General features: G+C 38.9%; 1 protein-coding gene across 23 annotated transcripts in view; it reads right to left on the bottom strand.

The window, feature by feature from the left end:
• Positions 1–1,493: 1,493 nt before the first annotated feature.
• Positions 1,494–13,120, bottom strand: part of LOC136677867 (MAP kinase-activating death domain protein-like) — a 50,966-nt gene continuing 39,339 nt past the window's right edge. For 5 of the 23 annotated variants that reach the window (XM_066655545.1, XM_066655541.1, XM_066655552.1 and 2 more), the window contains 14 exons: positions 12,955–13,038; positions 12,420–12,578; positions 11,911–12,031; positions 11,295–11,357; positions 10,387–10,507; positions 10,152–10,257; positions 9,954–10,064; positions 9,762–9,869; positions 9,339–9,503; positions 8,965–9,037; positions 8,652–8,758; positions 4,818–4,887; positions 3,354–3,400; positions 1,494–3,254 (listed from right to left, as the gene is read on the bottom strand). In XM_066655545.1, the coding sequence (XP_066511642.1) occupies positions 3,141–3,254; positions 3,354–3,400; positions 4,818–4,887; positions 8,652–8,758; positions 8,965–9,037; positions 9,339–9,503; positions 9,762–9,869; positions 9,954–10,064; positions 10,152–10,257; positions 10,387–10,507; positions 11,295–11,357; positions 11,911–12,031; positions 12,420–12,578; positions 12,955–13,038 (1,449 nt within the window). In that variant the 3' untranslated portion in view covers positions 1,494–3,140. The remainder of the gene's footprint in view (positions 3,255–3,353; positions 3,401–4,817; positions 4,888–8,651; positions 8,759–8,964; positions 9,038–9,338; positions 9,504–9,761; positions 9,870–9,953; positions 10,065–10,151; positions 10,258–10,386; positions 10,508–11,294; positions 11,358–11,910; positions 12,032–12,419; positions 12,579–12,954; positions 13,039–13,120) is intronic. The other 18 variants (XM_066655560.1, XM_066655555.1, XM_066655557.1 and 15 more) reach the window with 6 other exon arrangements.

Consider the following 13,120-nt stretch of genomic DNA (forward strand, 5'->3'; position numbering starts at 1 on the left):
GCGGTGGGTCCGAAACCTACCTGGAATCATTGGGTGCACGGCAGGAACACTCCGGAGAGGTGGCACCAGTCCTTCACAGGGCGACATAAACACACTCACAGCTACGGATACTTTTGAGTCACCAATCCACCTACGTGTGTTTTTTGAACATGGGAGGAAACCGGAGCACCCACGCTGACACAGGGAGAACACAACAAACTCCTCACAGACAGTCACCTGGAGCGGGACTTGAACTCCTGCTATGTGCCTGCAACACTACCTGCTGCACCACTGTGCCACCCGTATTCAGTGCAACATAAGCTAATTTAGGAAATTTATGGCTTAGTAACAGTTGTTTTGTTAAACTTTATTGATAAGTCATGATGCATTATGTATGTTTTATAAAAGATTTCTTTAAATCGTGTTATAATTTTTTTATTAAACTAAATATAGTCAGGGAGTTATAAAAATAATACCTTTATTATTAAGTTAAATTATTGGGCTATAACTTGCAAAGTGGGCTGTTTCATCTTACACAGCTTTGTCTGGTACTTTATAAAAGAAAGGAGACTTAGTCTTGGATAGGAAATTTGCAGCTACAATGCATAAAGGGCATATTGATGACCTAAGAAAACCTTAATTATTTGTAATGGGTTACTTCTTTACAAACAATGCAATGCATAAACAATAGGCATTTTAACAACATGAAAATGCTATTAGTTACATAGATACAGGCTTTCTTTCACATGCAAAGTACTGTATGTCACTAGTTAAAATCATGTTTACATTGGGCACAGTCAATGCATATTCTTAATATCAAGCTTCATAACTTGGGCAAATATTTTGTTTTCTACTAAGAAAGTCTTATATTAATGCATTAAGGAAACAAAGGGCCTAGCACCACAGATTAGTGCTGGGGGGTGTTTTAATATCAAAATATTTTCCCCAGTGTATATGATATGTTTGTATAAATAAATCAATGAATATATTGTTGCTTAGTGATGGTTTGCTGCTAAATACCCTGCGTGTGCTTGCTTTGCACTGTTCAGTCTTGTAAAGTAATAAGAAGTAACTGGGATCAACAGATCTACACAGTATTGTAAAAAATGAAGCAGACAGGTAAAAAAAAAATCCCTAAATGATGTATAATAGAAATGATCGCTGTTATGATTTTGGTTGCAGCTCAATCTTTAATAAAGTAAAAAAATCGATATTTAAATAGTTAAATACAATAACCAAAAACGTGCAATATATCACACAGCACTAACAAAGATTTCTAATGTTTTGTGATGAATTTTGTCAGTTTTGACTGATTGAGTGCATTCAGAAATGTTATAATAAATGCATTCAAAGCAAAGTGGTTGTACGTGTGTAAGATTTGAAAATGAAGTAACCTGGATGATTCAATTAATTCTAGCAGTATTAGCACACTTTATTTATTTAATATGCCACACAGTCTAATCAGTAACAACCCAATCTCAAAAAGCACATAAAAGAAACGCATGTTCCAAACCAGTTCAGAATGTGGACAGTCATTTAGGTTGAACATCTTTTATTGTCATATTGCCAAAGCTGTACAAGTTCTATAAATACTTTTTAAACACTGAAATATTTACATCCAATTTGTACTTTCTCTCTCCCTCCCTCTCTCTCCTTTCACCAATTGTTCTGAGCATTAAGAGGATAGGAATGATAGACCAGGCAAACTCAGCTGCCGCAGTGACTGTTACACCACAGACAACAGCACTCACCAAATCAAAACACCCGTCTTTGGAGACTCTGAAGTGGCAAATCTTGTCTTGTGCTATTTACAGCTAAATTCTGTAGAACAATGGGCCTTACTAATAACCATCTAAAACAAATTCTTTTCATTGAAATGCACACCAACATACACAATCATGAATGGACCTTCAGTTTAAAACCATAACACATAAAAGGACATTAAAAGGAATGTCAGAGATGCTGTAAAACAATCTCCTTCATGAACACACACACACACAAGCAGAAAGGGACCTTTGAAAAGGGACGTTTCTCCACATTACGTAATATTTAGGTTCCCTCAAACAGTGACTGGACATCAGTAGACTTACAGACCCACACGTGAACACAAGAGATCTCCAAACACAGCTGTTTTTCAGCTTTTACACATTCAGTAATGCCTCTTTCTGTTTACTGCGGTTGATCACATCCACTCCCTCAGCCTTCGCCCAGACGGGGGACCGTGGACAACAGTTCTTATTACAGGGCATGTTCTCAGTACCCACTACAGATAGTATTGCACATCTACTCAACAAACCACAGTTTGTTTCAGAACATTTTTTTCAGACATTGCTCCAGTGAAATGTACAGTGTATTTTCTTTTTTTTTTCCTTTTTCTTTTTCTTTTAAACAGTAACATGCAGGTCATCACAGCTGTTCACAGACAGAGCAGTAGAAATATTACAGTAGGCTCAGGGCAAAGCTAAAGAGCTACACATCTTGGACCACTAAGAGCAGATGAGGCAGGCAGACTGAATGAAATGCTTACAACTGGCTCTCCCTGGTGGCTTTTTCAGGTATAACACACGCAGGGTGAGCGTTTCTTTAACCTCGGACTGGAGGTTATGGTACCACTGAGGACAAGGGATAATGTACTACAGTCCCTGGATTCACAGACATGAAAATGAATAGGAAAGGGTGTGGGGGTGCGAGCTTGCCAAGAAAGATACCATTGATGTGGGCATGCCAATGCCATTATGCAGGAATGCATTGGACCCTCTGACCACATGCAAGAGGCAAAGACAGCAGCATGCTGCATCTCTCAAAAGATGCAGTTCACTGGATACTCGATAACAAGGATTCTGATCAACAGTTGCTAAAGAGAGGTCTGCTGTGAGCATGCACATTGTTCCAGTGCAACAATGGCTAAACAATCTGAACTCACTAAAAGGTCATGAACCTTAAAGAATAAAGACCGAGGATGAATTAACTAGAATTGGTTGATTAGAGAGTGTTAGGAATATTGTCTATAATAGGCCAGTCACCAAGAAGCTAAAGACAGCAGTACAGGAGCCCGTGATGTTAACCTGGCCTAGATATACAGGCTGGAGACTAGGATATGGAGTTTATTTAATGGAGTAAACTGGGACAGAGCCAAGAAAATTGTAGCAGAGAAATATGCACTAGCTGGGCAGGGGGCGTGGGGACAGCATCTTGGGTTTGCCCTCTGCCTCCTTCCCCTTCACTGCAGCCATGTAGGAGAAGAGACAGAGCACTGAGTAACAGATCTGATGTGCCTGGACAGAAAAATAAACAGAAAGAAAGAGAAAAAAAAATCAACATTCCAGAAACTGGAGAGGTCTTCAATATAAAAAAAAAATAATAATTTGCCTTACCATTGGAGTCTTGTACTTGTGGATCACCACTTCTTTAGTTTCAGGAACTGCAATCACAGGTGCAAGAAACAAAACAAAAGAGTTTGGAAGAGGTGGAATAAAAAATAAAAAAAGCAAACAAAAATGGACGAGAAAATAAGTGAAAGAAAATGAAAGAAATAAAAAATTGAAGGAGGGAGAGGGGCACGAGAGAGAGAGAGAGAGAGAGAGAGAGAGAGAAAGAGGGGGGGGGGAGAGAGAAAGAGAAAGAGGGGGGGGGAGAGAGAGAAAGAGAAAGAGGGGGAGAGAGAGAATAAAGAGAGATTGCCCATAGCAGAATGACGTAAGAAACTTACAAATTGTTAAACACAATATAATCATCATCATCAATATGAGAACTAGGACTACAGTTCACTGAAGGATCAGTGGTGTGTTTAAAAGACCTTACTTAACTATCTGGCCTCTTGATCAAGCTGAGGTAGCTCAACCAGTTAGCCGCAACGTTCCAAGAAACCACACACTTAGCGTCTATACAATAAATGTCCCTCTAAGCTACACACACAAAGACCTCTATCATAACCAACATCTACCATCATGAGAGAGAGCGGTAACCTCACTGTGAGAGAAGTGGTCCAGGGCTTGCCAGGCTTACAGTCGCTTATGGAATGAAGAATTGCTACAAGCATGATAACGTGAACTTGGCGAAATGTCTGACAGCCAAGGCAAAGACGATGATATACAGACATGTATCAGTCAGTAAGGGCAAAAGAGAGGTGGACTAATGGAAAGAAGGGGAGAGGAGGAGTGGTAGAAACGATAAAGGTGACAGCACTTTACCTGCTGGAGAATGAAGGTTTTCATAGCAGCAAAGATGAGGGGGCGGATTACAAAAAGGAAGCACAGAGGCACGGCAGTAACCCAGTCTAGCCCTGACCTTTGACTGTTCTCCCTTCAATTCTACAATTACCTTAAAACAACATGCTACTAAAGGGATTCGTCTCTACGTAAGTTGTCATATCTAATCAACAACACAAGCTTCGTGGTCACAATCTAGAAACAAGTAAAACTATATTTACAGAGGCAAACTTAGTTTAACCATGAAAGGAGCTAGTGTGAACCTGCTATACTTTAATTCTAGTGTGAAACTGATGTAGAGTTATCCAATAAGTTTTGATCCTCCCCATTTAATAGTATTTAACATGCACTACTTGCGCTCTCTTTTCTCCAACCAAAATGAGACTTTATTTAATAAGTAAATAATTAAAATCACTGATCAAGAAATCCTTCTTTCTCTAATGATTTCTTTCACTGTACCTTTCTCTTCATAAGTATTGTTTATACCCTAGGGCCTAGCTGAGCAACAAAAAACTAGAACCCTATGAAATATAAGAATGAGACTAAAATGATCCACTATGCCATTACACTTAACAGTTTGGTTTACTGCCGTGTCGCGTACACGCCTAGAATCAAAATGGGGGTAATTACCAAATTCCTCCAGGACAAAGACTCCCTTCACAGTATTGCACTTTTTAATGTGATTCAGCTCTATGAAAACCTAAAATGAAATAAAAAACAAACAAAAGAACAAGGCACACTGTTAGCTACTCAATCACACTTTGTGGGAAAATAAAGAAAAAAAGAACAGTTAAATAAATGACAACCTGGACAGTCAGTAAACAGTAAATCAGGGAGAAACTAAGACAGCACATAAGCAAGCTTTGTAAATGCTACCAGAACTAAAAGAAAAACACAAAAAAACTAGAGACAGACAGAGGAACTTTCCATGCTGAAAAGCTTACATGGGCCGAATGAATGATGGCTGATGTAACTCAACGTGAAGATGGACATTTTGAGGCTGAACAATACGATTAACGTTTATATATTTACCCAATTTACTCAAAAAAATTAAAATAATAAAAATAAATAAATAAAGAAACATGGTTTTCGTTCAGAAAGCTGCCATCTCAGGAAGCTGAAAGTTATTTGATTTGCAGATTCAATGTTGACAAATGATGCAGGGGTTTTTGCAAATGGCTGATGGTAACATTAAAAAAAGCTTGAATGTGAACTATGAAATGTTCCATATGCTGAGAGGCCCATGTAAAAGCACACATGAAAAATTCCATTATCTGAACATAATAAAAAGGAACAGAAGCAAAAAAAAAAAACAAAACAAAAAAAAAAAAACTGAAGACTGCCAAACAGCTACCAATGGAGTAAAGAAATAAAGGAAAGCCAATAATAATAATTGAAATAAAATCTGCTAACAAGCAAAGACAGCAGAGGTGGTGTACCTTCCGCTCCTTGCAGGGAGAGAGAGCATGGGAGAGAAACGCTTTGGATTATTATCGCACAAAAAGCACAAAAAACACCCAATGGCGCTACCTCCCCACTCTAAAACAGATTCAGCGAGAATCAGTAACCAATAATCTTCAGTCAGTTGGCCCAGTGATAATACAAAATAAGATAAAAATGCAATCAAACAAAAAAGAAGTTAAATCTCATTTGTGAATAATTAAGAACTGAGTCTTGAGTGATTTTCTGATGCCTTGCTCTAATCCCACTACATTGCCCTCCATGCCTCCTCCGCCAGCAGTGCGGACTGGCACCCTCGGGGAAACTACAGCACAGATCTACATAACATCAGCATACTACAAAACATCATTTACACTTTCATCTCAAGTTCAACAATCTTTTGAAATTCAACAAACTACTCCCATCTAATTATATCCGATCTATCAGAACACAATGGAGCTAGTGGGAAGTTACTTTTACATCGCTTAAAGATGTGACATCAAACACAGAACCCAGAATACAGCAGCAAGTTTAACAAATCAACATCTTAAAACATATTTGAGTTATCGGGATGACAATGAAAGCATGAGACACTAGCATGAAGAAACCATCATTTCTATGGATTCTATGTAATACCCATCTTTAGGTTTAGAACTGAACTGATATAATTACCAATAATTAGCACCCAACTCATAAGACCTACATCACAAACCAAATAGATATTTAGTTATTTTACAGTTTGTAGGTACTTGACCTTAATGTGAGACCAAAATAATTTTATACAACTCAAGGAACAGCTACAATGTTCAATATCAACATTATCTCAAAAAATAAATCTGATGCTAAGCTATAAACACCGATCAACAATAACATTATAATCACCTCGTTTCTAAACTCATGGTCCATTCTCTCAGCTGCACTGTCCACATAACACTTTGTAGTTCTACAATTACAGACTGTAGTCATATATTAGTCTGCATACTTTCACCCTGCTCCCATTCACCCTATTCTTCAATGGTCAGGATCCCCACAGGACCACCACAGAGCAGGTATCGTTTGGGTAGTGATGGTGGTGTGTTAGTGTGTGTTACACCATCTACTCTGTTAGACACTCCTACTGATGTAAAGTCAGAAACAGTAGCTCACATCTGTTGCTGCACAGCTTGTATTTTTCGTTCTCTAAGTCTTACATCAGTGGACACAGGATGCTGTTCACATGTCCAGCAGTGACACTGAGGGGTTTAAAAACATGAGCAGCATTGCTGTGTCTGATCCACTTGTATCAACTCACACTAACAATACCACCACGTCAGAGTCAATGCAGTGCTGAGTATGATTCACCACCCACATCATACCTGCTCTGTGGTGGTCCTGACCATTGAAGGACATGGTGAAAGGGAGTAAACAAAGTAGGCAGAACAAGAGATGGACTACAGTCTGTAATTGTAGAACTACAAAGTGCTCCTGTCTGGACAGTGGAGCTGAGAGAATGGACTGTGAGTGTAGAAACACGGGGGTGGTCATAATGTTATGGTTGCTTGGTGAATATTATTTTATGTTCATATATATAAATAAAAAGTCATGTTATAGCGATAGAGCTAAGCACCACAGTTGGATTCCCCTTGATATTAATATTAATTTTAAAAAAATAATAAAAAGAACCACCATATACAAATTTATTGGTTTGGCTCATCATTACTTTGCGGGTTAAATAACATTATGGGTGTATTCAGCATGTTAATTAAAAAAAAGAAATGGTACATCTTGTGTTGTCGGTGCCCACTGTCCATTATCTCAGCTCCACTGTCCACAAGAGCACTTTGTAGCTCTACAATTTGTTGCTCTGTATACATTTTTACCCCAATGTCACCCTGTTCTTCACTGGTCAGGACCCCTACAGAGCAGGTATGTTGTGGGTGGTAGATCATTCTGAGTGATGCAGTGTCAATGACGTGGTTGTGGTTTGTTAGTGTGTGTTGTGCTGGTACGAGTGGATTAGACACAGCATTCTGGCTGGAGTTTTTAAAGCCCTCGGTGTCACTGCTGAACTGAGAATAGTCCATCAACAAAAAACGTCCAGCCAACAGCATCCTTTGGGCAGCGTTTTGTGTGAACTGTTGAAAGACAAGAGGACGACAAACAGAAACCGTGCAGCATCAGAAAACCTACTGTCTCTGATTTTATATCTACAAGATAGATGTGTCTACCAGCGTGGACAGTAAGTGGACACAGTGATTAAAAACTCAAGCAAGCGCTGAGAATGATCCACCAGCCAAATGACGTGGTGCTTCTGACCATTGAAGAACAGGGTGAACCAAGGGGAAATTAAGTATACAGGGACTACAGCCTGTAACTGGAAAGTTACAAAGTGCTCCTGTATGGTCAGAATGAACAGTGAGTGTAGAAACAAGGGTTTAGTCATAGTATTATGGTTGATCAGTGAATGTACCAGCTGTCAGTTGTTTACTGCTAAAGGTTTTACTCATATTCCTATATCTTACCTCAGAACATACCAAAATAAATTCCAAAAATCACACCAACACACCCACACACTGTGAAGACAAGGGTTTGGTACCACAGTAAACAACAGTTAGTACTAACACAGTTTATGTGTAATGTGCGCTTTCATTTGACGAACAAATAATTGCAAGTGACTAGGCAACTCAAAAACCAACATCCAGCAAATGAAGCCAAAACAAAAATGCTATTCCTCTCAGAACTTCTCCAGTAAACAAAAGGCTTTTATTATGAAGAATTATGTAATGTAAATTCCAAAGACTTTTACACTAAACTATGTTGGTGCAGCTCTTTTGTCTTTCCTGGAAGTTATTTGAGGAAGACAGATGCACAAAGAAAAAGAGCATGAAGAAAAAGGCATGGAGGCTAGAGAGAGGACCACAGAATGAAACAGAAGCAGAGAGTAGAGAATGAGAGAGAGGTGTTTATGGAGGTTGAGGATGTGCAGGGGGTGAGTTTGTGCATGCATGTGTGGTAGGTAAAAGGACCAGGCATATGGCCTCCTACCTGGCTGTGCATAAATTTGAGGTTGATTCCCTCGAGTGTAACCTGCAGGAGACCTCCTTCTCCTGTCTTCATATCCTGAACAGGGAACTCGCCTCCTAGCTCTGGACCTACAAAAAAGTTTATTTATTATAGTACCTTGTGTAAAATGAGGCCATTGAGAAGGCAATAACAGAAATACATTAAATCAAAGAAGTACTGATCATTATTTTAAAATTAATGGCTAAGTTACCTCTCAGTCAATCACTATAATTTCTAAATACTAGCTTTGGATCAGCACATTCAGACTCTTCCATTTTTCCGACACTATGTTTACCTGGTTTGATGCTCTGCTGTCGTGCTGCTGCGCGCTCCATGCTGTCTTTCACACAGTAGTACAGTTCCCGACACTAGTGAACACAAACAGAGCATGTTGACATGAGTACTAAAAAGGTCATAATTCATCTAAAGCAAATAGGAATGTTATGACAGAAGGGATCGTGCCAACTGTTTTGTGGCTCTGTCAGTAACAAAACCTTTCATTTCCATTACAGAAACTCTATTGTGGGAGGAACATTTTTAAAATAATAGTTTTTAGAAATTTTGAATATCTTTTGGTCCATTTATTGGTGATTATGATATGTTCAATGAAAGCAGAAAATGAAGGTACATGGGTTTGTTCGCACAGTGATAACTACTGTGAATTCTGACCTTCTTGGTATAGAACTTATTAAGCTGTGTCTCCTGTCCATTTCTCCTCCACAGGCATAGCACTTTGGTCTTGGGACAGTAGGTCATATTTATTAGCTTCTCATACCACCAGCGCTCATAAACTGTCCCAATGTTACTACGCAGAACGATGCAGTCATCGCACACCTGTTTACAACATACGCAAACACACAAAAATATACACTTACTAAGACGTCTTAAGGAAATGTATAATTTGTATGAAAACTAATTTGTCTTAGTAAAAACAACTGTTGGATGGACACAGATTATTATGATTGTTTAAACAAAAACCTAATGTGCAGTTTCCCCCTGACGTCTTACTCCTTCAAATGTGCCCTATTATTCAATATTTACACATTTGGCCAAATAATTTTTTGGGGGGGAACTACTGTCTCTCACACATACCTCCATGAAAAAAATATCCCCTGTGGTATCAGTCCCAGCATGCACCACAAATGTCTGCTTCTTTATGTGCCGGCTCCCGCTCGGCCTTATGGGTATTTCCCTTCCACTCTACAAAAATAAACAACACACTATAACTAATGAGTTCTCATTAAAGGAATGCAGTATTTGAAGCTGGCGTAGTGGGGTGATTACCAGCTGTGCAAGGCGGTCCAGGAGTTCATTAATCTCCTGACTGTATGTTAGGCCAATATGAGACTTCCCCATCAGACGCCTGATTTTTTTCCTGATGTCGTTCTTAGTCACCTAAAAAAATGCAAAGATCAATATTACAATAATTGTAACTATTTTAAACTTGATTTGAACCTTGATTATGGGGTAAACAATCCATACCTTCATCATTAACATGTAGGCAATCATATTGTGCAATAGAGTGGCCAACAGCCTATCTTCATCATCTTCTAGTCTCTTGCGGTCATGTTCACCAAGTGACAGGTACCTGAATTAGGACCCATCATATTATTACACCACACAGAAACAAGCTCACTCTCTTGCTTCCTCACATATCATCAAAACATGTTTTTTATTTCTGAAAATGTAGGAAATAATCATGCACACATGCACACACCTGTCAATCATCTCATGTGGTCCCTGGTCCATACCCATTCCCTCTCTTTCAAGCATTACAGCATCCAAAAAGGCATCCTCCCAAAACTGCAGCTGGTCCCATAGAGTGGAACGCTCCTTACCTTTAAACACAATCACACAGGAACTTATTACAAAACACCTCACATTCTGTAACACAGATGTCCCACATAATCAAGAATATTAAATTTGGGTGTATATTCAAATGGTCATATCACCTAATCTCTAGACACATGAAGCAACAAATTAAAACACTCATCCTCTCAATACCAATGCACAGCATGTACACTTTAGTTTACCAACTAAAGCAGTATTGTAGCAAAGTTAACACAAGCCTAAAGGTGCTATTCACACTTAAACAAAGCACCCCCACACTTCTAAATAAAACGCAACACAAAAGCTTCAGAGAGGATCCCAACTGTTCATTTTGCAATAAATTAGTCAGATATTTTAGGGTGTGGTACAGAAAGGGTGTAATTTCCATACAGTGCAGAAAATTTAAACTTTTAGTAAAAATGTATCACTGATCTGGCACTTGCTTTGTTCTGAGATGTTTCTTATTTTAAGACATGCTGATAAATACATAATTTATTGGTGCGATATTTTGGTGTATAATCTACAATCTATAAATTACAGCTTTGTAAAAATCAACCCATTTTTAACAAATAAATGTGGCAATCAATACATACCTGATCACATACTGCAAAATAGAATACTTTGCATGCCACACTGCAATATGGTGTAATCGTTCTTACAATGCAGTCTTAGTGTAAATGGCCACATTTTTAGAAATAAAACACTTAAACCTATATCACATGCTCCATACACGTTCCATGCCAACACACAAACACAAACAAATATCCCAGGTCGTTATTCAGACTTATGCCCTACTCAGAGAGAAGGTTTCCATGGCAGCGTCCTCCAGCTGATCCCACACTGAGCTCTTATCCCTCCCTATGCCGCATTAAGAGAAAAAGAACAGTGGGGCATAGACAAAAAAAAAAAAAAAAAGAGACAGGGTAGCAGAGCACAGAGGACACTGTGTTAGTGCATTAACGCGCAAGCAGCAAGCCCATCAGTGTTACAAAAGCTAACACAAACAATGAACCATTCACTAGTGCAAAATACTACTGGTGAATACATATTTACCATAGAAACAAAATGCAAAAGAACATCTTCTCACTGTTGAACTGTGTTCAGTCATTATATATATTGCAGCTAGGTACATAGAAGTACATTTGCCTAGTCATTGTGTAGAAGAATCCAGCACTGCATGCATGTTTACAAAGAAGACTAAATTTAACAGAAAACCATGATAGAATTGGGAAGAGAGCCTATGAAATATTTTAAGCACATTAAACACAAAGCGCATAAAGTGGTTTGTGAAGGTTCAAACACAGCATTTGTTTCACTGTGATTATAAAGAGAGTTGAGAGAAAACGTAGAAAAATGCAAGAATAGGTATGGAACAAGCAGATGTATTAAATATGAAAGTGGGAGGTCCTACCCAGAAGCCCCTCACACAGGTAGATCCTCATGCTGAGATCTTCAAGAGGCTGGGTTTGGGCTGCTTTAGCCACACTCCCAACAGGCTCCTTTAGACCTTGCTTCAGGCTGTGGGTCTTCCCCTGAGGTATAATTATTTGTTAACTACATCTCCAAACGTACCCAGTGTACTTTATTAACCAGATCATAATTTCCCTATCTTGAAACATGTGAGAAATAATGTTTGTGCCTAATTAATAAAGGCAATTATATTAAGTAACTGTAGCAAATAAACATATAACAATACTGATATATATATATATAAAATCACCATCTCCTTATCTCCCTTGCAACACATTCTAAAACGTATTATTCTGTATCTACATTAAAAGCCAAACAGCATAAATCATTTTATATGAGTAACAATTGCAAGCCTGGATACACTAATGTCTCCTGGCCAGTAAAGCTGATAGGTGATGAACAGCCTTTGGAACAAGCTGTGTTTGAGCTTTGCCAAACAGTAATACTCACAAAAACAGAGCTGGTTGCAGGGTTGGTCTCTATCTCACTGTCCGAGAGTGTACCTCGGGACAGTGTGAGGTGTGGAGACGGGCGACCAGTCATTCCTTCTCCTGCCGTGCTGCTCAGGTCACTGTCGGCGCCTAGCGTCTCTCCTGAACTGTTACTGACCTGTGAGTCAAAAGGCAAAGTTCAAGACATATCCATTTAAACACAGAGAAAGGGAGAGATTATATGAGAAATGCTGCAGTTTTTAAACACCTCAGTGTCACTGCTGGACTGAAAAGTTCCACTAACCAACACTGCAAACAACATCCTGTGAGCAGCGTCCTCAGACCACCAATAAAGGATTTGAAAATGACTGGCACAAAGTGTGCAGCAAGAGATGAACTACTTTTTTGCATCTGTTTTTGTAGGTTTATTAGATACAATATAAAAAAAGGAATGGACAAAGAAGGGATCCAATGATTCAGATAACGCAGAAAGGCAATAAAAAACAAAACAAAAAAACGCTAGATGTAGAGACTCAGGGTTGGTCGTGCCCTACCACTGTGCTGGCCTCCGAATCTTGACTGGTGCTCCTTGTCAGAGCTGGAGGCTCCGAACTTGCCAAAGACTCAGAATCACTCTTCTGTAATGACAGATAAGGGGCATTAGTTCCAGTAGAAATCAACATCATGTTAAATGACCGTCAAAAATGATGAGTATGCACA

Source organism: Hoplias malabaricus, chromosome Y, assembly GCF_029633855.1.
Source record: "Hoplias malabaricus isolate fHopMal1 chromosome Y, fHopMal1.hap1, whole genome shotgun sequence".
Lineage (NCBI taxonomy): Eukaryota > Metazoa > Chordata > Actinopteri > Characiformes > Erythrinidae > Hoplias > Hoplias malabaricus.